This window comes from Mustela nivalis (assembly GCF_964662115.1).
Source record: "Mustela nivalis genome assembly, chromosome: 1".
Lineage (NCBI taxonomy): Eukaryota > Metazoa > Chordata > Mammalia > Carnivora > Mustelidae > Mustela > Mustela nivalis.
The window spans coordinates 104,086,483-104,111,745 of record NC_139020.1 but is presented as its reverse complement, the minus strand read 5'-3'; the positions used below and the strand labels follow the sequence as shown (position 1 = coordinate 104,111,745).

Here is a 25,263-nt window from a genome sequence, read left to right as displayed (position 1 = left end):
CCAGGCGCCCCAAGCATTTACTTTTTTTTTTACAACTAGCCCTTGAACAACAGGGCTTTGAGCTACACATGTCCACTTACATGTGGGGTTTTTTAAACTGTCATTTTAAGAAGGCTCCCTGCCCAACGTGGGACTTGAACTCACAACCCTGATATCAAGAGTCAGATACTCTACTGACTAAGCCTGTCAGGTAGGTGCCCCAGTGGGTTTGTTTGTTTTAATAAATACATTATAGTTCTGTAAATATTCCTTCTTCCTTGAGATTTTTTTTAAGATTATATTTATTTACTTGACAGAGAAAATAACAGCAAGAGAGGGAACACAGGCAGAGGGAGTGGGAGAGGGAGAAACAGGCTTCCCAACAAGCAGAGAGCCTGATGTGGGGCTCATCCCAGGACCCTGGGATCATGACCTGAGCCAAAGGCAGACGTTTAAAGACTAAGCCACGCAGGTGCTCCTTAAAAGAAATGACTTTTTAGTAACATTTTCTTTTCCCTAGCTTATTTGATTGTCAGAATGGAGTATATAATACATACAATGTACAAAATGTGTGTTAATCGACCATGTTTTCAGTAAGGCTCTTGGTCAATGGTAGGCTATTAACAGTGGGGGAAGTCTAGTTATATGTGAATTTTCCACTGCATGAGAGGTTGGCGCCCCAACGCCCACATTGAGCAAGGGTCAAGTGTATAAGGATATTGTGGCTGTCATCACCTATTACACATTTAGAATCTCCTATATACGTCTGATCTCGGAAGCTAAGCAGGGTCGGGCCTGGTTAGTACTTGGATGGGAGAATCTCCTAAATATGAAGTTCCCCCAGAGAAATTTTTAGAATGAGGTTTTAAGAAAATTTTATTTCTTTTGGGAAATATTACGTAGGGTTATTGGTTTTTTTTTTTTTTTTGCCTCTCACAAATAGTGTGAATTTTATAACTGATCATGCTTTTGATTTACTTTGGTAAATATTATACAGGACATAACTATCTGCATATCTAAGAACTCTCTGGCCTTATCTTCTCTTCTACTTAAATTTCCCCAAATCTCAAGATTTTATCCTTATTTTTCTATTCTATTTTATTGTTCATTTTCTCATGCAACCTTAATTTCTTTGTGGAAAGAGATAAGCTGTAAACATTTAAATAAACACCATCACCAGCCTGTATTTAGGGAATATGAATATTTACCTGGGTAAACAAAGTGGTTTTTTGTCCAGAGATGACTTTTAATGTTTGTTGTCCTTGTGCAGAAGATGTGCTGACTCCCAGTGTTCCTTGGACCACTGACCCAGTAGTCAGCTGTTTTCCAGATGTCTGGGGTGATGGCTGACCAACTAAAAATGTACCCTAAGTTAGAAACAAATAAAGAACTACTCAGTAATTTGTGAAGTTCAAATGACTTACCCTCTTTAAATCACAAGGTCTCATGATACAAGCTACAGTGCCCCCCCTTCAATTCTGCAACTCAGCCAAAATAACTGAAAAGAACAGCTCTGTTCTCGATGTCACCAGCAATAGCTATCCCCACTTCTGAAACTTGGCACAGGAGTTACGGAGGAGGCTGCTGGAAATGCAAGCTCTACAACCTCGTCCATAATTTTGAGTTATTCAGGCTGATAACTACCCATCCTTCTCAATACGAACATCTAGACCAAAACCCCACGACCTTCCTTAGAAAGGAGTCAAGACTAAAAGGAGCAAGGGGAAAGAAGGTAGAAATTTGTTCCTAATCATGAATCCAGCCTAACTCCAAATGCCAAAACCTGATGGTATCTTTTTGGTTACTCTTTTCCAACAGAAAAATTTCAACTGCCTATTAACACTATTAATTACCTCACGGATTTAGGAAGCAACAATCTTTAAGTCCGAAAGCTCTAGCTTTAAGTCCAAATTCAAAGACTGGTTTAGCAGAGAGATCTTGGAAAAGTTACTTAAGTCTTTCTGTATCTCCATGTCCCCTTCTCTCAAAACAAAACAAGCCCCAAATAATACAGATTTATAACATGACTAAAATGTTAGTACTGACTCCTGGTTCCAGAGATGTAAAGATAAATCCACTATAACTAAAGGTTTCAGTTATGTAAAGGTTCCAGAGATGTAAAGATAAATCCACTATAACTAAATAACGAAATGATTTGAAAGACACAAATGTTCCGACCTGAGGAGTCTGCTTCAGGATGTAAGATGTGTAAGTCAGGTGCTGGGAGATCCCTCCTGGGCCAGCGGGGCTCTGGGTCCCTCCTGTGCCACCGCCACTGCCACCGCCTCCCCCACCGCCGCCACTACCTGCAGCTGAGCCAGACTGAAGGTCTGAAAATACAACAAAATGACAGCAACATCATAAGAAATAGTAAGAGGCTTACCAGAAAAAACAGATGACCCCAGAGAGACATTTCCTTTACAGCAAGATTCCTTCCCGTTCCTATTTTCTCCTGGCTTTTTGTGGTAACATACCTATTCTGTGAGATGGGTAAGGAGAATGCCGGAGAATTAAGGACTGAAATGGATTTCCTTGCGACTGAAGGACAGCTGACTAGTTCAGCAATCCATACAGTGAAGAACTTGAACTTTCTGGGTGAGATATGTAAGAAAAGGACAATGTGAGGATTCCGTAGTTCACCCAGAAAGGCACCTTGCTTAGGGAGGACGGAGCAATTCCAGGGTGAGAGAACAGAAATCACCCATTACAGTCAGTAAACAACATGGTGACTCGCTCACAGGCTACATTTGGCAATGGCAGCTCGTTTCTCGTGAACCTAATTGCTATACCAATTATACTTCTGATTCAGAGGGAAATAATTCCCTTTACCCTTTCCTTTCCAACACTACCCAAACTGTTTTTCTGTATAGGTCAAAGCAAAAGTTTGTTAAGTCTAGATAAACCACCTAATTTCCTTGGGGTTTTGAGGCTTATATACTAAGGCTGACCCTGCATGTCTCTTTCCATCTTCAAACCTGGCAAACTTACGGTGCACATCTGAGTAACAGTAGGCAGAGACACTTATTTCCACTCCTACTCCTATCCCCTCCAAAATAAATGACACAGGCTTCCAGCTACCATCTCCCGGGTATCCCAGGTTTTTAGATACCACTGAAAAGAACTCTGTAGTTTATAGTTCACACGGACAGCTTTCTCCCAGCGCAGGCTCAGGAGCCATCCCACTTTCGTGCGATTTGTTCTGAGCCCAAACTCTGAACCTAACTGCTATAATGGAAAATATAACAGTGTTGCCTCCTAGGACTATGATCACTTAGACCCACTTCTAGTTAAGTTATGTGTAAGTTTTAAATCCACGCAGGAAAATACTACCATCATACCACCACAGAGAGCTAGGGAAACACGTCCTGAAACAGGTAAGAGGTGCCCTCGGGTGGAAAAGATGAACATACCCAGAGACCCAAGAACCAAATGATTTAATGACGGACTGACTAGCATTGTTGGTAGCTCGCAGGATGGCTCCTTGAGGGATCAGCAGCAATTTCCCTTTTCCTGAAGGGTTCTTGCTGTTCGTTGTAAGGTAGAGTTTAGTGCCAGGAGGCAAATTTGCCAAGTTGGCCAAATTAGTGGCTGGTAGCTGCAATGTTGCCATTACTAAAATGGTAAAGGGAAAAAAGAAAAAAAAATTAAGAGGAAAAAACAGTAAGTAAGACAAATTAGAACTGAGGGCAATGCTACTATTAAAATTAAAAATACAGAATAATAAAACACTTATTTAAAAAACACAAATAGTAAACTGCACAGTTTTCTTAGATACATAATACTTAACAGGCTGATATTCTTAAATATCTTGCTAATTAAAAAATAACTTATGTATAAGAAGAGTTTGCTATAAATTACAAAAGAAATTTGTATTTGTACATAAACAGGATGACCATATGTCCCAGTTTGCCCAGAACAGTTCCAGTTTACACCTGTGTCCCATTTCCACACCTATGTCCTAATCATTATGAACAGTAACTCTTTTTACTCTCAAAAGTACTATGGCTTAGACAATCAAAGAAATAATAATGTTATTTGTAGATGAATACATATTTCCTCCTGAAATCTGTTTAATACCCCTTTAACTAATTTTTAATAATGAAGGAATCTGTAGATTTGAAACAAGACTTCTAACCTCTCTCACTTTCTAAGAACTAAAAAAACGCCACAGTCAACAACTGGCACGTATAATATGAAATGATCGTTCACCTTTTTAAAATCTCACTTATGTTGTTTCTCTCTTAGAATTCACTTTTCATGCATACGGCTGTAAACCTCTAAATGTGACTCTTCAGTGAAAACGTACACATCAAAATTTCTACAGCGACTCTGAATTCAAATCTCCATGAAATGAAGCCTACAGACTGACATCAGTCACCGCAGGCAAAGGACTCTCAGAGACCCCCAGCCTGCGGCCCGAGTCCTCTTTCTCGTGACCACTTCACAGCGCAAGCATGGGGAAGCAAGCACCCTGGAAGCTGCCCCAGAACAGTAGGGACTGACTAAAATCTGAGAGCCAGCCCTCTCTACTACTGCCACAACTCATCCCAGCTCACACCACCGTACATTTGTACAGTGTCCAGCAAACCTCTCTGGTCAGTCGCCAGCACCCGGAGTCCAGCCCACACTGCTCTGCATTCCTGATCTGAACCCACCTCCTCAGCGCTTCCTCCTCCCCGACCCAGCTCTTTCACTGCGCCCTCAGGAATTCCTGCTCTGGTCATGATGCCCTCTAGACCCTCGACCTCTTTGAACATTAGCTCTTTTTGTGGTAATTAAACACTGAGTCCTCTGAAGACACAGGACTTCCCCAGCAGCCCCCCTAGCTTACCGCTGTTTTTTTACTCTTACCTCAGTGTCTGAGGGCCATGACTAGGGGAGGCACCTTTGTGCTCTCCAGTATGGCTTCCAGACCACCACCACCCTTCATTCTGGAAGAAAACCTGATGGTTCCTGTGAGGTTCATGCCTGGCTCTACCACCTACCTCACCCTTCTCTGTTATTTTTTTTTTTTTAAAGATTTTATTTATTTATTTGACAGAGAGAAATCACAAGTAGATGGAGAGGCAGGCAGAGAGAGAGAGAGGGAAGCAGGCTCCCTGCTGAGCAGAGAGCCCTATGCGGGACTCGATCCCAGGACTCTGAGATCATGACCTGAGCCGAAGGCAGCGGCTTAACCCACTGAGCCACCCAGGCGCCCCACCCTTCTCTGTTATTTACTGAACTCCCAGCAACTTCCCCTCACTTGCTGAGGACTGACTCCTGGCTCAGCCTTGCTCGAATGCCAACGATGGTCATCCTCAGTGAGAGCACGGTAAGTGACTTGTTTAATTCTCCCGCTTCTCAGGCACTTCATTTCTAAACTCCAGAGATCACTTCTTCCAACCCATCTGAAGCACTCATTTTTAATGCCATGAATGGACTCTGTCATCACCAATTCATCACCTCTGAAATCTTTTATTTTGGACATCCATTACCTTCTTTTTCTTTTTTCTTCTGAATCTATTTTATTTTTTTGCATAAAGTTGATTCTGGTTATTCTTTCCATTTATTACTTAGTTTCTATATTTTCTTTTTAAATTTTTTTTCAAGAATAATTAACAAATAGCTGAGTAGCAGGTATACAAGATAATGATTCAGACATCACTGCCTTCTGTCCTTCTGACTCACTGCAACAACTCTTTAGCTTCATCATGACCCTCAAAAATTGGTAAATGTATCTAATGTCTTAGGTATATTTTTTCATGCCCTCAGAGAAACAACACATCAAGGCTTCAAACACATGCAAGGTGTTTAAACCTATTTAGTAGAGAATACATTAGTCAAGTATCTCAAAATGCTGCTGACAAATGACCACCCCAAGATTTTAAGTCTGAATACAATCCAAAGTAGAGATATAGTCAAATGAAAATTATCCTTCAGACCTGAAAGCAGTTAACAAGAAATACCCTCTGTTTTTATTTCTCTTGCTAACACACACACACACACACACACCCCTTAAAATAAACCACTTACAGACCTCTATGTAAAATGTTACATGAAAAGGTTAACATGTTTTTATATACTGGTTATAGCATCAACCTAACAGGTTTTCTCAGAACTAAATAAACCACTAGCAAAGAACAGTCTAGAAACAGCTGCAGCTGAAAGGACCCCCAAAGAGCATCAGTTACCTGAACCCTGGGATCCAGTCTTCTGAGGGCCAGCAGCAGTGACCTGAGCCTTGGTTAAGGCTTGCACTGGCTGAGCAACAATGGTTCCTCCACCTCCACTCACAATTGCTTTGGCAACTCCTTGTGTCACGACTTGCTTTGGCCCAACTGCTTTGGCAACAGAAGAGCTGGCCTTGGCTACAAGGATTTGGCCACCACTGATTGCCACAGCCTGTTTCACTGTTGAAGGTAAAGAAGACCCAACTGGCACCCCAACAACCTGTTGAAGATAGAGAAGAATACACCAGTGCTGCTTCTCAGTTCTTTCAAGGGCTCTTAGAACAGAACAGTCACTCTATTCTAGCAAAGATCAAAGCAAAGCCCTAGGTATAACATATGGAGTCTAATTTAATCGTCTAGGAATGCCAATGATAGATGTGAACAACGATATTTATTACATTTTAGATATTATTACAGTAGAAGGCTATAGTTTTTGTCTTAGCCCCAGCTACTATCTAGAACTTATTTTATATGTTTTTTTAAAAAAAAACTTAGAAAGTACAGAAATACAAAGATAAAACTTCTACTTATCCAGAAATAACCTCTTATTCTTTCATTTAATTAATTAATTTATTTAAGTAAACTCCATCCCCAAGGTGGGGCTTGAACTCATGACCCCAAGATCAGGAGCTGCAAGCTCTACCCAACTGAGCTAACCAGGCACCCCCAGAAATAACTTAGTATTTTTAATATGTTTGCTTCCAATTTTTTAATGTACATTTTAAAACACAGATTAGGATTACATGTAGAGTTTTATAATTTTTAAATTTAACATCATATTACAAGCACTTTCCAATGTTACTATTTTTCAAACACATTTTTAGATGGCCAAATATATTAGAGCAGATATACCATAATCTATGCAAACATTCACTACTGTGTGGATATCCAGGTAATTTTAAACTTCACATTAAGAAAAACTACAATAGGGGCCCCAGGGTGGCTCAGTGGGTTAAGCCTCTGTCTTCGGCTCAGGTCATAATCTCAGGGTCCTGGGATCGAGCCCGTGTAGGATTCCCGCTCAGCAGGGAGTTTGCTTCTCCCTCTCCCTCTACCCCTCTCTGTTTATGCATGTTCTCTCCCAAATAGATAAATAAAATCTTAAAAATAACAAACTGTGCAATAAACATTTTCATATATGAACTAGAAACTCTACTACTCACCATTCTTTTAAAGATTACCTCTTTCAGTAACCACTCCTATATTACCCCATCTGAAACGCTATTTCTTCATCTCTGGAAGTTCTAATGATTCACATCATTTGTTAAATAGTAAAACACGTGACACTTCTTCCAACGAATTTTCAAGAAAAATTATCTTTTTCTATATAATTCTAATTTTTCCTTTCCTTAAAGGTAAATATTTGGTTAAAAAAGAAGTCTGGGGGGGGCGCCTGGGTGGCTCAGTGGGTTAAAGCCTCTGCCTTCAGCTCAGGTCATGATCCCAGGGTCCTGGGATCGAGTCCCACATCAGGCTCTCTGCTTGGCAGGGAGCCTGCTTCCTCCTCTCTCTGACTGCCTCTCTGCCTACTTGTAATCCTGTCTGTCAAATAAATAAATAAAATCTTTAAAAAAAAAAAAAAAAGAAGAAGAAGAAGTCTAGGAGTGCCTGGGTGGCTCGGTCAGTTAAGTGGCCAACTCCTGATTTGGATGAGGTCGTGATCTCAGGGTCATGGGTGCAGGCCACGTAGGCTCTGTGCTTCACTGGAAGTCTGCTTCTCTTCCTCTCCTTCTGCTCCTCCCCCACTAGGTGTACGTGCATGTGTGCTCTAAAATAATTCAATAAATCTTTTTAAAAAGGGGGATAGGGGCACGCCTGGGTGGCTCAGTCAATTAAGCGTCTGCTTTAGTTTGGGTCATGGTCCCGGGGTCCTGGGATCCAGCCCCACGTCAGGCTCCCTGCTCAGCGGGATGTCTGTTTCTCCCTCTAACCCTCTTGTGCTCTCTCTATTAAATAAAATCTTTAAAAAGGAATCTTAAAAAAAAAAAGACCCCAATACCCAAATTATGCAAGCTGGAAATATCTGGTTCTGAAGGTATTATAAAGAGAACCCTTTCAAGTAAGAAAATACTATAGAACTCTTTTAAAAGTCAATAGTAGGATGTTAAATTAGAAGAAAATTTAATTAATGGCAAACTGGGAGAGTGTTTCCCACTGCGCTCAGTTATTTCATAAAAAGAACTTCTCACCAGAAACTAGATGAAAAGACTTTTATAACATTAAAAGAATACCAAAAGATCTACTTTCTAAAAGTGAAAATGATAAAGTATCAGTACTTTTCACCCATCAGATTGGAGGAAAAAATTTAGAAGACTGTTAACACCAAGAAATGGCTGGAGGGTATGGGGAAACAGGAACATTTGTTCACTGCTAAAGAAAAGTAATCTGGAGGCGCCGAGGTGGCTCAGTGGGCTAAAGCCTCTGCTTTTGGCTCAGGTCATGACCCCAGGGTCCTGGGATCGAGCCCCATACTGGGTTCTCTGCTCAGCAGGAAGGCTGCTTCACCCTCTCTCTCTCTCTGTCTGCCTCTCTGCCAACTTGTGATCTCTGTCAAATAAATAAATAAAATCTTTAAAAAAAAAAAAAAAAAAAAAAAGCAAAGTAATCTGCACAGCCACTCCAGAGAGGTACCGCATATCTACTGACACTGAAAATTCACATATCCCATGTTGTAACAATTCCTCTTTTAGAAATATGTCCTAGAGAAACCCGAGACATGTGCTCAAGGGAACATGTACAGAAGGCCCAAGGTAGCATTATTTGTAATTACAGAAAATTGTCAGCAAACTTAATGCCTACAACATGGAACAACATGCTTAATGCCTATAGGTAGAGGAATGTATACACTGGTATAAGACAGATAGTGGACTAGCACACATTAGTAAAAATGAATGCACTAGAACTATATATATCAGCATCAAAAAACTCTGACAGTACACATACTGAAAGGGGAGATGCAGAAAAATATGAGTATAAATATCTTTCATGTAAATCTTCAAAACACACAACATTACATGTTATTTATGGATGTGGATTTATGCAATAAAAGTATGAATTGGAATGCTACACATCCAAATTCATGATAGTGTTGCTTTTGGGAAGAACAAAGTAGACTTCAACTTTGTCATGTTTTATTTGGGGAAAATATGAGATGAAATAAATACAGACATGTTAACTTTGGGTGGAAGATATATGAGCATTGATTATATTATTCTCTGTATTTTACTTTATAATATTTCTAAATTAAAAATAACAGGATTGGGGCACCTAGGTGGCTCAGTGGGTTAAGCCTTTGTCTTTGGCTCAGGTCATGATCTCAGGATCCTGGGATCGAGCCCCACATTGGACTCTCTGCTCAGCCTGCTTCCCCCCCCCTCTCTGCCTCTCTACCTAATTGTGATTTCTCTCTGTCAAATAAATAAATAAAATCTTAAAAAAAAATAATAGGATTAGCAATGTTAATTATAATATGATTACCTAAGAAATAGAACAAAATGACAAAACATACAATTGATGAATGGAACTTTTCAGTTAAATAACTACTAAATCATACATGGTTTCTTTGCAAAGATGTAAATACAGTAAAATACATTTGCATGTACTTGGATGCTACAGTTGATATAAAGAAAATGGTCTCCTAATCAACTGTTATAAACTACAGTATAACAAAGAAGAAAAAGCGCAGGATTTTGTAAGCAGTCAGACTTGGTTTCCCAGTTTTGTTCCACTGGTTGGTAGCTGGGTAAGTTATTTAATGTTTCTGAGCTTTAGCCTTAAACACCTCATCTATCAAATATGGATAATATTTATCTCATAAGATATGAGGTACACAGTAAATGACAGCTGCTGCAGCCCAAGACACTTGTTATCATTAACCAAACAACAGTAATCCATGAGGTTACATGGAGACGCAAAGGATGGAGAATGCCAAATGGATCCACAGTTGGCGAGGGCAGAGGACCTTCATTCCTAGATTCATTTAGTCAAATGGAAATTAAAGCATATAACATCCAGTATCTGCTTTAAAATATCCTAGGAAGAGAAGTAAGATTAGCAAAATGCTGATAATTACTGAAACTGTGTAATGGGCATATAGGGTTCATTGTAATAGCCTCTAACTTTTACATAAGTTTAAGGAAGGAGAGAAAGAAAGAAAAAGACTCAAAGAACCAATGGGGGAAAAAAGCACTAGAGTGGAAAAGAAAATCTCCCACTCTCTGGCTTAAAACAATCCCTTAGGATGATCCAAATCTATTTTGACTGTATGAGCCTTACTCCGCAGGCACCATGGAATGTTGCTGTGGCCACAGAGTGGCAGAGAAACTCTTACTAATCAAGAGCTTTGCCCTGCATCAGGCTCCCTCCTGGGTGTGGAGCCTACTGAAGATTCTCTCTGGGTCTCCCCCTCCCCAGCCCTCTGCTCTCTCTCTCTCTGTCAAAACAAACACTTTTCTATGTACTTATGGAAAAAATGTTTCTTAATGTAGAAAAACATTTTTGGGTAATGACAGAAAGTGCCAGTTGAACCCTGATGTCCATTTGTTTTCTCTCTCACAGTAAGAGAGCCCCCAGTTTTCAAATAGGGACATGGCCACATAGAACATTTCTCAGCCTAGTGCTGGTCATTTCATTTCTGGCTAGAAGGATAGGAAGAGAAGTGATGAGTGCAACCTTTGGGTTATGCCTCCTCACCCCCCCTTTTCTCTTCGTGCTAGCCAAAAATGTGAACATGCTGGCATGAAATGAAACAGCTATCGTAGCCCATAAGCTAAGAACCGAATTTTGAGAATGGCAGAACAAAATGGAATCTAGATTCTTGATGACTGTGAAGCCAACATACTTGAACAGCCTACTGGTCTTTTATGTGTGAGAAGGAAAAAAAAAACCTTATTTAAGTTTTATGGGCTTTGGATTTCTCTATTATAGTAGTCAAACTTTTTTCTGAGACTAGAGTCTTCATGTTTTCTAAATATATCAAACTAAATAATTCATTGCATAAGCTATATTATACAATTTATTTTCATGTTCCTAAGCCAACAGAGAAAGCAAAAAAAAATCTTAAAGGAAAATACATATGGATTGGACCTATTTTCTTTTCCGAAATTCCATGCATCTTAAATTGCTTTTTCTACCTTGTACCAAGCTCTATCCTCACTCACCTGCTATTAAAACTTCCAGAATATGACATATTTAATCTCTCCACAAGCTAAATAAAATGTGGTGTCCCAAACTGGCCACAGGAGGGCAGTTTTCATTAGCAGAGCTTATCCAGCACAGCATACCACTCACAAGATTAAGCCCACCTCCTGTCTGAAAAAAGGGAGGAGGAAGTCTGGCATTTACTGGGGAAAATCCTACGCACAGCTGTCTATGGACAGCCTAAGGAAGACTCTTAAGTAGGACACTACAACCCCAAATTAGTTTTTCTTTTCTTAACAAGACAACATTTTAGCCTAGAACCTGAACTCTTCCCATTCTTCCCCACCACCTCTCTCTGCATTCCTAATTTTCTTCTAGTTTCACAAAACAGATACCCTCTGTGCTCTATTATTTTAAATACTTCCCCTTGACTCATGCTTTGATTCAGTGTTTTTGTTTGTGCCCTGTCCAGACTTTTGCAAGTCAAAATTTACTTTAACAACCAGAAAAGGAGGGTTATATGTGTGTAACTTTTCCTCCAGACACTGAAAAATTTAGCCAATTACAATTTAGTACTCAATGAGAATGATCATGGTACTCCTGCATATTTACACAGGACTTGTCCTTAGTCACATTTAGCTGCTATCACTTAGTGAGTGGCTCTGTGCTAAGTCCTTCCCATACAATGATTTTTTTTTTTTAAAGATTTTATTTATTTATTTGACAGAGAGAAATTACAAGTACACTGAGAGGCAGGCAGAGAGAGAGAGAGAGAGAGAGAGAGAGAGAGAGAGAAGGAAGCAGGCTCCCTGCTGAGCAGAGAGCCCGATGCGGGACTCGATCCCAGGACCCTGAGATCATGACCTGAGCCGAAGGCAGCGGCTTAACCCACTGAGCCACCCAGGCGCCCCCCATACAATGATTTTTTTAAAAAGATTTTATTTATTCATTTAAGAGAGAGAGAGAGAGAGAGAGAGAGAATGCGCACGCACAAGTAGGGGGAGGGGCAGAGGGAGAAGCAGACTTCCTGCTGGGCAGGGAGCCTGATGCAGGACCATGCAGGATGAAGGACTCCTATCTCCGGAGGCTGGGATCACGACCCGAGCCGCAGGCAGACGCTTACCCAACTGAGCCACCCAGGCGCCCCATACACAATGATTACTAATCCTACTGGTCTGAAAGACATAGGGTATTATTCCCTTTTACCAGATGGAAAAACACAAGGCTCAGAAATACAAACCCGCCCAGGTCGCACAAGTAATGAGTGGCTGAGATCTGTAACAAGCTCTCATTCCAAAGATTGCACTCTTTTTACTATGCCACAGTGCTTCCTTCTCACATGAACCCACTAAATGCTCAGATGTCCCGTTTTATGGCAAAAACAGCACCCCTCTTTACATTCCGGAAAAAGGTAAGCCAAAGTTGAATGGAAGGTAAAACAGTATAATTTTGTTCACCCTTCTATTTTCTGGCATAGTTTCTAGGAATGCACTTCGGCAATAACCAGGGACAGTCTGTACTTGCAGACAGCTCCTTATCTGGAGTCCAGAGTTTGTACTAAATTTCCTGGATAAACAGGGTATGTCTTTTCTCATGCTCTTCTGCTTCTGTTCATTTCTTTCACCCTCATCTGTGGCTTTTCTTTTCAGGTGCCCTTAAACTTTATTCAGAGCATTTCAGCACAAAATTATCCACTTTTTCTTAGTCTAATAATGCCAAGAGGTAGGTGGCAATGTGACAAGAAAGCCAATACAGTTGTTCAGCATTACAGAGGGGTGGATTTGCAAAATGCAAGGTGTAAAAAACTGAAACTAACTTATCCAGAGCTTCTGAACCTAAACAGCAACGCTATTTTGGCTCAAAAACATAAATGAGGTGTGCCTGGGTGGCTCAGTGGGTTAAGCCTCCTCTGCCTTTGGCTCAGGTCATGATCCCCGGGTCCTGAGATCGAGCCGCATCGGGCTCTCTGCTCAGCAGGGAGCCTGCTCCCCTCCCCCCTTCTGCCTGCCTCTCTGCCTACTTGTGATCTCTGTCAAATAAATAAAATCTTTAAAAAAAAAAACCCTAAATGAGTGAGTCCATGTATCTTTGGTGAAGGAAAACAGATTCTGAAGAATCATGATGTGTCTGAGTAGAAAGTCTAGATAACAGTAACTGATTCATGAAAGGATTTAACAATGGCTTACTCCTAAGGCCAAAACAATAGTGAGTGCATTAGGAAGCAGCTGGGGGTACCTGTTCTAGTGATTTGGGCTAGGGAAGCCCCAAAGTCAAATTTGATGCTATAGCTTAGTGGTTCTTAAATTTGCCAAATCATACAAGTGAGCAAGAGAGCTTGATAAAAATCCAGATTCCCAGGGCCCCCAAGAAGATTCTGATTCAGAAAGTATGAGACAAGGTCTAAGTATCTATGTATTTTTAATCATCAGATGAGTCATGACCAGGTTAAGTTTGGGAAAGTGGTTAGTAGATTCTTACAGATTTTAGAACCATTCAGACTTCAGAACTGTAACATACGCATTTTTGTTACATCTATGTGCAGCTATCTAACCTAAACCAAAGACCTAAAACTATTTTTCTATTTTAAAGTATTCTTCTGGGGGCGGGGGTCACCTGGGTGGCTCAGTGGGTTAAGCCTCTGCCTTCCACTTGGGTCATGATCCTAGGGTCCTGGGATCGAGCCCTGCATCAGGCTCCCTGCTCAGCGGGGAGCCTGCTTCCTCCTCTCTCTCTCTCTCTCCCTGATAGATAAATAAATAAATAAATAAATAGAATATTTTAAAAATAAAATAAATAAATAAAGTACTCCTCTCTAAGCAATTCATCTATCCCTAGACAGGCTGCCTTTCAAGTTGAAAAACAAATATTTTCCATAATATTCTTGATAGCTTTAGAATATATCTGCTGCCTAAATTTAACTCTGTATGTTCTAAAAGCATGCTTAGGTTCCAGAACATGGCTCACAAATTTTAATTAGCTCTACAATGGAGATTTTGGAGTCAGAAGACCTGGGTTCAAATCCTCTGTCACTTATTAGCTAAAGTACTCTCAAGAAGTTGCCTGACCCCCTCACAGGACAGTTTCCTCATCTGTAAAATGGGGTTGAGCGTATCATGAGGATTAGATAGCATGTAAACGAGAACGGGAGACAGAAAGCACAACCAAAGAAGGAAAACATGGGTCTATATGCCATTTTACAATTGTCTTGATATATTAGTTCCCCACACTTTCAAATTATAAAGCAAATACATTCTCTGAAGAGTCAAGAATCAGTAAACAGAGGCCACAGCCTGAACATCAGAGGTATAAACTACAGCACTCACCTACCAGAAACAAGTAGAACAGCTGACCCTGGTCCTGTCAGCTACCCATTTTACACCTGCATCAACTGGAAGCTGTGTCCGTGAAGTCTACGTCTTCACTGCCAGAGATATAACATAGCATCCCCATACCTCTTCGACTATTCATGGGCCCTCCGTAACACAGCTCCTGCTCTTGTCAATGCTTACTGCAAGAGCAGACGGGTTTGACACTAACTTGCTTTTCCAACACAGCTTCCATCTACAGGATTTTCTGGGATCAGCCACCCTGTCATCTGAATTCTGTCAGCACCTGCCTGTTACTCAGGCAAATAACATTCACTGACATATTATTAACCTCCCCAACCCTACCCAACACAAACCTTGGAGGGCTGAATCTTTGGTGACTGGGAAGTCCCTTCTCCAGCAGTTAGGACCTGTTTTTGAGGGGAAACAGCAATCATGTGACCCCCTTTCACTGTCACATACTGAGGGAGTGGTGACTGGCTGGCAGCTCCTGTTGCAGGCACGTGAGAGGCTTCGCCAGGTTCCTGTTTGATGATTACCTGGCAACAAACATGATGATGACTCTGAATAACCATCCCATAAGAAAAGCCACTAATATCTGAAGCTATTCTGCTTGCAGGAATTAATGAATTAATGAGGCTTGGTCTATTAAAAAAAAATGACTCCACCAGAAGGGTAGAAATACTGCTTAAATACTGCCCATAATAGCTATCAAAGGGACCAAAAGTAGGATCTGGATTTGATCCTGTGTTTCTGCAAACTTGACCTAGTCCATTTGTTCTAGATTTTGATGGCAAATGGCAGCAGAAAGAAACACACACACAGTTTGTACTCTCAGGAGTTACCACCTTGCTGGATACTAAGAGCTGCCCTATGGACACGACTAAATAAATGGCAGCATGTTGCGGAAGTCTTAGAATCTGATCTTAGGGAGTGCCTGGGTGGCTCAGTCGGTTAAGCACCTGCCTTCAGCTCAGGTCATGATCCCAGGGTCCCAGGATCAAGCCCCGAATCAGGCTCCCTGCTCAGTGGGAAGCCTGCTCCCTCTCCCACTCCCCATGCTTGAGTTCCCCCTCTCACTGTTTCTCTCTCTGTCAAATAAATAAAATCTTAAAAAAAAAGAATCTGGTCTTAGAATTAGGACATACTAAAAAGTTACATGTTGTAGGGTAGTATCAATCAACTCCAACATGCCACAAAAACAATTATGTAACAAAACCATACTGACTTGTGGGATAATACCCTAATAAATACTCACTTTTGTGAAAGCTCCAAGTCCTCCAGTTAGAGGTTTAGGACTCTGAACCTTAGGGTGACTCCCAATAGGGCAAAGAGGTGGCATAGATGCAAACAAAGAATCCTCCTGCTGTGTATGTAAAAATACACATTGTATAATTAGGATAAAATAACTGACTTCAAATATTCTAGACCCTTTTATTTAATATAAACCTGTGACATTCTCTAGAAACATACCTGAAAAACAAAACAAAACAAAACCCCAAAAGCTCAAAACTCTTTGTGGAGTTTTCCAAGCCCCGACCCTTGCATTTTAATTATTGTTTTTAGAAACCAAATGCAAGGAAAGGCTATAACCTGACAAGAACCTACTCATCTGGGCCCTGGTGTATGCTGGAAAAACTATGATATACCTCTAGCATTTGGCTGATTCATTGGTTTGCATGTCCAGTCCCCTGCCTGATGGTAAGCCACTAAAGGCTGATTTTATTTCTTTTCTATCCCAAGAGCCTAGGCACTAAATAAATAAATGAAAGAGCTACAGTGTTTCAATATATACACCCTTTCAGTAGTATTCACACAACTTGATTTGTTGTCTTTACTCCAAATAAATACCCAACACAGAGGGAAATTGTTCAATAGGGATTTTAAAAACAAAACAACAGAAAGAACTTAAACAATGAAGGCAAAACCAACGAAACAAAGGTAAACACTCAAAATTACTGATATCTGTCTCTAGTTCTCAAATACAAAATGTAAATCTCAGAGGCAATTAACCATAAATTAGGGACAAACAACAAAGTTAATACTGCTTAACCATGTAATGAAAAGATCAACAAACATTAAAAACTGACTGGCAGAGAATGAAGACCTTCAAGGCAATTATTACAATTTAGGCATTCATATAACAGTGCTCATAGGCAGCATCGCACTAGGGAGAAAAACCTCACCTTAGAACAGAAAACTATTCAATATCATCACTATTAAGTACCTATATGTAAGAATGTGTTAACACTTGTCATGTAGGAGATGACCTCTGAATTCTCAGTTTTCACATACCAGTTTATACCTCAAAGGCTCTAGGGAGCCATGACAATAAGTAACTAACTAACCAAAATAGCAGGGGCTGTCTTTGCCAAGCAGTGAGCAGATACCTAGAACTCTTAGCTGAACAAGTCAGATCATATCTGAAGTTCTAATTTTATAGGTTTCCTTACCCTGAAGGGCGGGGGGAGAAAAAGAAGAAAGAAAGAATTATTTTTAAATAACTACAAATTTACAAAATGGCTGACAAATAGAAAAAATATGTATTTACTCCTTATTGGCACAAATATAGGAAGAAAAGAAGAATGCTGCTCAATGAATATTTTTATAAGGAAAAGTCTTTAACAAAGCTGACCTCCCCCCACTCCTATAAATAGCTGCCTCGTCATCATAGTAAGTTTTCAAATAGATACCGACTGTCCAACTGATGGAAGTGTTGAGAAACATTTTCCACACTAGGAAAAAATCAACAGTAAGATAGTGGAGTCTGGAGTAGATGATCTTCAAGATGCTTATTAGCTTGAAGATTCTACTTAATGAAATTTGCATTATCAACTGACAAATTCTTGCTGGGTTTGAAATTACTGTCTTTACAAACTAGAAAAGTGCAATAATGCAATAAGAGTGTTACCTTGACAGTAGATGTTACAAAACTACTTCCATGAATTTTAGGAATAGGGGAACCTGTTCCTTGGGAGGCCTGGGAGGCAGTAGAGAGCTTGTTTGTAGGACTTCCTGATAAGCAAAGCAGATTTTAAAATAAAGTACAAAGTAAAATTTACAAAATGGAATTTAAAAGCATTTTCTACCACCTTACCCCTATATCCCACTATTTTTCATTTTTAAGTGTTGAAAACTCACAACCCTGAAATTATTGAAAACATACTTAAGGATTCCTCCTGTGAAGCTGACCACCTCACTAACCTAAAAACAGATAAGAAGCTAGTAAGGACATGCAGAAGAATAAGTACACAGACATTACACACTACCTGTATACAGAGACAGACACCAAAACATAAGGGTATTGGTTACATAATGATGTACCACATGAATTAATCTAACTGAATGCTAGCTCCTTCAAAATATTCTCACCAGGAGGTTGTACCTATTCCAAAGTGCTAGTGACATAAGCAATTTATACTCCACGTGTATACCTGCCTTTAGGGTCTGATAAAAGCAAGTCCCACTACCTATAGTAAAAAATAAGTCAAGACCAAAAATGGTATTTGATCACCTGCTCCATTTATCAAACGTGCCTGCAAAGAGTGGCTAATTCCTATAACTAACCATCCTCAAAGGATACCTATTTGACATCCCTCAATTTATTCAAAAGGCTATTAAGTAATTTCTGAAAGCAGCTTTTTTAAAAAAGGAGTCCCACAATTATAATCACTGTTAAAGGACCTAACTTTCCCAAAAAAACTATTTAGAAAGATCCAGCATATACCCATGTGCTAAGATCAATTATGTTTAAAAAAAAAAATCTTATAGTCACTTCTTTTCTCTCACTATTTTTCTTAATTAAAAGTGAGAGCTATAGAAAAGTTTACATTTAGAAGCATGTGTTCACATAGTTTAAATGAAACAAATACATAAAATAATGTTAGTGCAAATACTTAGAAAAAATCTGAAAAGCACTCTGTAGCTATAGGGAATTATGGTGACACATACAATAAATCCAGTTCTTATTCTATCAGAGGTCCCTTTTTTAAACTGCAGAGTTCAATTTCTCTCCCACACATAAAATTTATCTTATTCACAGAAAAGTAAAGATCACTTTTTAGTTTGACTGGTGAGAAACATATGTGGGCCACAAAGGTATTCTTCTGAAGCTTAGTTTGGAAAATAACCACATTTGCTTGCAGGCCCAAAAAGAATGTCTTCTAAACGAAAAAAAAAAATCAACTTTTTTTCTTTTTTAAAGAACATTAATTCTATTTCTCTTTTAATCTTTAGAAATTAAAAACAAAATTTAAGTAAATTCCTAAAAAATAGAAATTTTACATATAGTACATCTTCTCTCAGAGAAATAGCACTGGATTTACTATTCTAGAGTTCCTTCTCTTGTTTACAAAACAAAGACTTCATTCTCCCATTAGATGGCTACTAAGTCATGCTGGGATTTCGACTTTATGAAAGATCAAACCTTTCAGATCGCAGAAATATCGATGAAATGCCTACCTGTAGTGGGAGTGGTGGCTCCAATAACCTGCCCCGGCTTATCCAGGATAACATAAGGGTTATTAATGACAGAGCTGGCAGCGCCTTGCTTCACATGGACTGGAGTGGAAGTCGGGGTTCGAGGCAGCGGTGATGGACTTGGAGTTGATATGGGGGAACCTTTATTAATAAAAAAGAGAAATGAAATAAACTAAAAACATATACTCAACCCATCTAAGAAAACACTGAAGACAATGGAGGACAAAGGCGACAAATGGGGAAAAGAGAATGGGACTCTATATGTTTCAGGTACTGAGCAACAGCAGTGGCGTAGCTGAGGCGGGGACTCATCCCTCCACCAGCATCAGCAGGCAGCTACTGAGAAACAGATTCTGAGGTGCTCCCCAGACCTACTAAATATAAATCTGTACTTCACCAAGATTCCCCCACACAGATACCCATCCCATGGGCACACTAAAGTTAAAAAAGCAGAGCTTTACATAATAGTGTGGAATTGCTGAATCCCCAGATAACCCAACTCTTCACACTTGGTCCAATTGTTATAATAATGGTTATACTCCAAGACACTAAAATTATAGGAAATTAGTAAGTGAACAGCTAGACTTACAAACCAGGAGTCTTGATTTACAACTAATTTCCTACTTGAAAACATGGAATTCACCCACCCTAAACAGAAGTCTGTCAATACCAAGTCAGCTACAATCCAGAGATTCCTGTTCCCACAGAACACTCACAAAGATTACCCATGTACCATTCAACATCCTCAATGGTTTTTTTTTTTGTCAATCAAATTTGTCATCCATGAATTTCTCTAAACTTGTAACCAATCTGTATGTTCAGCCTATTCCGCCTCTGAAACAGCAAGTTCCAAAATGCTTCTAAATGGGAGGTAAAATTACACATTCCTCACCTTTCATCAATTTCAAAGACTGGGATCATATTTCTGCTTAGTTGTCTATTTTTAGCACTGAAAACTCCTTTTCTCCACCTTCATATATACAGGCTTCCCACTGCCTAGTATTTCTACTGACTTTCTTGCAAGTCTTTTCTGAAGTGATGTAACCTACACCATAAAGTATATTCCTACCTGAAGTCTACCTAACATAAATGTGAAACCGTCATGAGACAGTAGATAATTCAATCTCAGTGAAAATGAAGGCTCAGAACTACCTACTGATAATGGGAATGACTAATTTTCTATCTACTGTGCAGAGTATAAAAGACATTTCAATTCCAAACCAAGTCCCACCTTTCAAACTTTAACTCCACTCCAAAAGGCCTGCTCTAAGTTTTTTTTTTTTTAATTACTAGTCACTCTGGTTTTCATAGATAACTCAAAAACTTAATTCCTACCATAGTTTCAATCATACATCCTAGTAAACATTTTACCTCTACCACTTTTTGGACATGAAAAGTTGACCTTTTTGAATTTCATTTCTTATTCAAAAACTGTTTGCATATGAAATGACTTTTGTTTTCCCTTTGTTGACAGCTTTGCTAATCAATAGTCATTACTTATCAAATAAACAAACACCTTACTTGAAAGAATTTTTAAAAAGCCATAATACTTTCTTTTGCCATTACAACAATTTTTATACCCATCAACTTGACATACATCATCTGTATACCTGAAACAATCTTGCAGCTCATGGTGATGGGTTGGAAGGATTTTCCGGGTGACTCAGGATTAGGAACCTGACTTTGTGGCACAATTTTGCAGCTTGATGCTATTGGCTGAAAAGCTGAATTGCCATGAGAACAAAAAGTAACTTTCTGGGATGTCGTCATTTTGGTGGGTGTTCGTTCCAATGAAGATGGCAAAGAATAAAAAGTAGTGTGTCTCTCAGCTTCGGTATTGGTTGGGAAGCCTATTTGAAATGAAACAGGCAAATGGTAAGTCATGAATCACTTAGACATACTAAAACCTTTCCACTGTGGTTAAAGAATGAAACAATAAAAATCCCTTCTCATTTCAACAACCATTTAAACCACTTCCCAGTTGAATACATACAATTAACAGTATTTATAAACCCTTCTATACACATAACTAGATGAAATGTAAATTATCAGTTTAGAATTATTTTATTAAAGTGTTTCTTTCAAAAAATTAGAAAACATATTAACTATAAAGCACAAACAATATAAAAAGTATACAAGTGTATTATGTTCTGAATTAGAAAGCTATTTAAATTGAAAAGAATAACTTGAAGCATTTACTTAATCTAATAATGTTCTATTTTATTAAATGCCCATGAAGATGCAACTGAAATTTAAAGAGGAATAAAACTGAAATTTGTAAAAGGACTAAAATATTAACATCATAAAATGTAGGCTTAGGGGACACCTGGTGACTCAATCAGTTAAGTGTCTGATTGCTGACTTCGGCTCAGGTCATGACCTCAGAGTTGTAAGACTGAGCCCCACAATGGGCTCTATCTACACTGAATGTGGAGCCTGCTTAAGATTCTCTCTCTCGGAGAGCCTGGGTGGCTCGGTGGGTTAAGCCTATGCCTTTGGCTTGAGTCGTGATCTCAGGGTGCTGGGATCGAGCCCTGCGTGGGGTTTTCTGCTCAGCGGAGAGCCTGCTTCCCTCTCTCTCTGCCTGCTTCTCTGCCTACTTGTGATCTCTCTCTGTCAAATAAACAAATAAAATCTTAAAAAAAAAAAAAAAAAAAAAAGGGACGCCTGGGTGGCTCAGTTGGTTGAGCAGCTACCTTCGGCTTGGGTCATGATCCCAGCCCTGGGATTGAGTCCCACATCGGGCTCCTTGCTCAGCAGGGAGCCTGCTTCTCCCCCTGTCTCTGCCTGCCATTCTGTCTGCCTGTGCTCGCTCTCTCTCCCTCTCTCGCTCTCTGATAAATAAATAAAATCTTAAAAAAAAAAAAAAAGATTCTCTCTCTCTCTTAAAATAAATAAACAAATATAAATAAAAATGTAGGTTTGGAGATTAAACTGACACCATTTAGAACCAGTTTTATATCTTACACGTATAGGTCAGAGAAATTATTAAATCATATGCTTAAATACTTAACTAAATGAAAAAATGCCATAGTCAAAATACCTTTGATTAACCTTCTTAAATTATTTTAAAATTAAATTAATTTTTAAATTAAATTTTAAATTAATTTTGAGGGGGGGAGGGGCAGGAGAGGGAGAGAGAGAAGCTTACACAGACTCCCTGCTGATGCAGCGCTCAATCTTAAGATCTTAAGACTCTTAAGATCATGACCGAGTGGAACCCAAGAGCAGGATGCTTAACTGACTGAAACACCCAGGCACCCTGACAATGAATCTTATACTGGTTTTTTGGTTTTGCTGTTTTTCTTTCTTTTTTTTTTTTCAAAGTAGGCTGAACTGAGTGAGGAGCCTAACGAAGAGTTCAATCCCAGGACCCTGAGATCAAGACCTAAGCTGAGATCAAAAGTAGGATGCTTAACGGACTGAGTCACCCAGGTGCCCCTTATATTGCATTCTTAACTCCAGTACATAACATATAGTATTATGTAAGTTCAGGTATATAATATAGTGATTCAACAACTGTACACATTATTCAATACTCATCACAAGTGTATTCATAATCTCCTTCACCTATTTCACCCACTCCCTCACCCACCTCTGCTTCGCTAACCATCAGTTTATTCTCTATGGTTAAGAGTCCGTCTTTTTTTCTTTTTCTTTTTCTTTTGGTCTCTTTTTTTTGTTAGTTTGTTTTGTAAGCTCCACATATGAGTAAAATCATATGGTATTTGTCTTTCTGATTTATTTCACTTAGAATTATACTCTCTAGATCAATCCATGCCGCTGCAAATGGCAAGATTCATTCTTTTTATGGCCAAGTAATATTCCAGTTTACAAAGGTACCACCTCTTTTCTGTCCATTCATCTGTCACTTGGACTGCTTCCATAATCTGGCTGTTGTAAATAATGCTGCAATAAACATAGGGGTGAGTGTATCTTTTCGAATTCATGTTTTTGTATTCCTTGGGTAAATACCCAGTAGTGCAACTACTGTATCATATATATAATACTTCTGCTTATATATATAATACTTCTGTTTTTCATTTTTTGAGGCATCTGTGTTCCACAGTGGCTGCACCACTTTGCATTCCCACCCACAGTCCATGAGGGTTCCCTTTTCTCCACATCCTCACCAGCACTTGCTCTTTCTTGTGTTTCTGATTCTAGCCATTCTGACAGGTATGAGGTGATCTCTCATTGTGGTTTTGATTTGCATTTCCCTGATGACCGGTGATGCTGAGAAACTTTTCATGTGTCTGTTGCCATCTGTGTGTCTTCTTTGGAGAAATATCTATTCATGTCTTCTGCCTATTTTTTTTTTAAAAGATTTTCTTTAGGGACGCCTGGGTGGCTCAGTTGGTTAAGCAGCTGCTTTCGGCTCAGGTCATGATCCCAGCGTCCTGGGATCGAGTCCCACATCAGGCTCCTTGCTCCGCAGGCAGCCTGCTTCTCCCTCTCCCTCTGACTCTGCCTTCCACTCTGTCTGCCTGTGCTCGCTCTCACTCTCTCTCTGACAAATAAATAAATAAAATCTTAAAAAAAAAAAAAGATTTAATTTATTTATTTGACTGACAGAGATCACAAGTAGGCAGAGAGGCAGGCAGAGAGAGGCGGGAAGCAGGCTCCCCGCTGAGCAGAGAGCCCAATTCGGGGCTCGATCAAAGGACCCCGGGATCAAGACCTGAGCCGAAGGCAGAGGCTTTAACCCACTGAGCCACCCAGGTGCCCCTTCTGCTTATTTTTTAATTGGATTATTTGTTTTTTTGGTGTTGAGTTGTAGAAGTTCTTTGTGTATTTTGGACATGTCATTTGCGAATATCTTCCCCTATTCAGTAGGCTGTCTCTTAGTTTCATTTATTTTGCTGTGCAGAAGCTTTTTATTTTGATGTAAGCCCAAGAGCTTATTTTTGTTTTTATTTCTCTTGCCTTGGGAGACATATCTAGAGAAGTGTTGCTACTGTCGATGTCACAGAAATTATTGCCTGGAATCTCTTCTAGGATTTTTATGGTTCGGACTTCACATTTAAATCCTTAACTCATGAGTTTATTTTTGTGTATGGTGTTAAGAAAGTGGCTCAGTTTCATACTTTTGCATGTTGCTGCTCTGTTTCCACAACACCATTTGTTGAACAGATGGTCTTTTTTCCATTGCATATTCTTGCCTCCCCTGTCAAAGATTAATTGACCATATAAGCATGGGTTTCCCTTTGGTTTTCTATTCTGTTCCATTGATCTATGTGTCTTTTTTTGTGCCAGTATCATACTATTTCGATTACTCCAGCTTTGTAGTATATCTTGAAGTCTGGGATTGTGATACTTTCAGTTTTATTCTTTTTTAAGACTGGTTATTTAGGTTTTTTTTTTTTTTTAAAGATTTATCTTATTTATGGATGCCTGGATGGCTCAGTTGGTTAAGTGTCTGACTCTTGATTTTGGCTCAGGTCATGATCTCAGCGTTATGGGATTGAGCTCCACATCGGGCCCTGTGCTCAGAAAGGAGTCTGCTTGAGATTCTCTCTTTCCCTCTGCCTTTCTCCCCCAACTAGCATTCACACATGCTCTCTCTAAAATAAACAGATAGATAGATAAAGTTGTCTTAAAAAAAAAAAAAAAAGAGATTTATCTTACTTATTTTAGAGACAGGGAGAATAGGAGGGACAGAAGGAGAGGAAGAAAGAATCCCAAGGAGACTGCTGAGCATGGTGCCCAAAGCAGGGTTTGATCCTACAACCCTGAGACCATGACATGACCTGAAACCAAGAACTGGATGCTAGACTGTACCACCTGGTGCCCCTTAGGGTCTTCTGTAATTCCATACAAATTTTAAGATCATGTGTTCTAGTCTGTGAAAAATGCTATTGTTATTTTGGTATGGACTGCATTAAATCTATAGATTGCTTCGAGCAGCCTGGACAAATTAATGATATTTGTTCTTCCAACACATGAGTACAGAATATCTTTCCATTTGTTTGTCTCACCTTCAATTTCTTTCATAAGTGTTTTATAGTTTTCAGAGTATAAGTCTTTCACTTCCTTGATTAAGTTTATTCCTTGCTTCATTATTAGTGTATAGAAATACAAGATTTCTGTACATTGATTCTGTATCATGTGACCTTACTAAATTAATT

The 25,263-nt window shown here is 39.4% G+C and overlaps 1 protein-coding gene across 6 annotated transcripts in view; it reads right to left on the bottom strand.

Moving 5' to 3' along the window:
- The window catches only part of YEATS2 (YEATS domain containing 2), a 120,593-nt gene that overhangs the window by 28,190 nt on the left and 67,140 nt on the right, over nucleotides 1–25,263 (bottom strand). For 5 of the 6 annotated variants that reach the window (XM_082692522.1, XM_082692524.1, XM_082692525.1 and 2 more), the window contains exons 11-19: nucleotides 20,746–20,985; nucleotides 19,118–19,276; nucleotides 17,568–17,671; nucleotides 15,915–16,022; nucleotides 15,013–15,195; nucleotides 6,153–6,411; nucleotides 3,430–3,591; nucleotides 2,158–2,309; nucleotides 1,188–1,346 (exon numbers count right to left, since the gene is read on the bottom strand). In XM_082692522.1, coding sequence (XP_082548648.1) covers nucleotides 1,188–1,346; nucleotides 2,158–2,309; nucleotides 3,430–3,591; nucleotides 6,153–6,411; nucleotides 15,013–15,195; nucleotides 15,915–16,022; nucleotides 17,568–17,671; nucleotides 19,118–19,276; nucleotides 20,746–20,985 — 1,526 coding nt within the window. Of the gene's footprint in view, nucleotides 1–1,187; nucleotides 1,347–2,157; nucleotides 2,310–3,429; nucleotides 3,592–6,152; nucleotides 6,412–15,008; nucleotides 15,196–15,914; nucleotides 16,023–17,567; nucleotides 17,672–19,117; nucleotides 19,277–20,745; nucleotides 20,986–25,263 lie in introns of those variants that run through there. The other variant, XR_014301008.1, reaches the window with a different exon arrangement.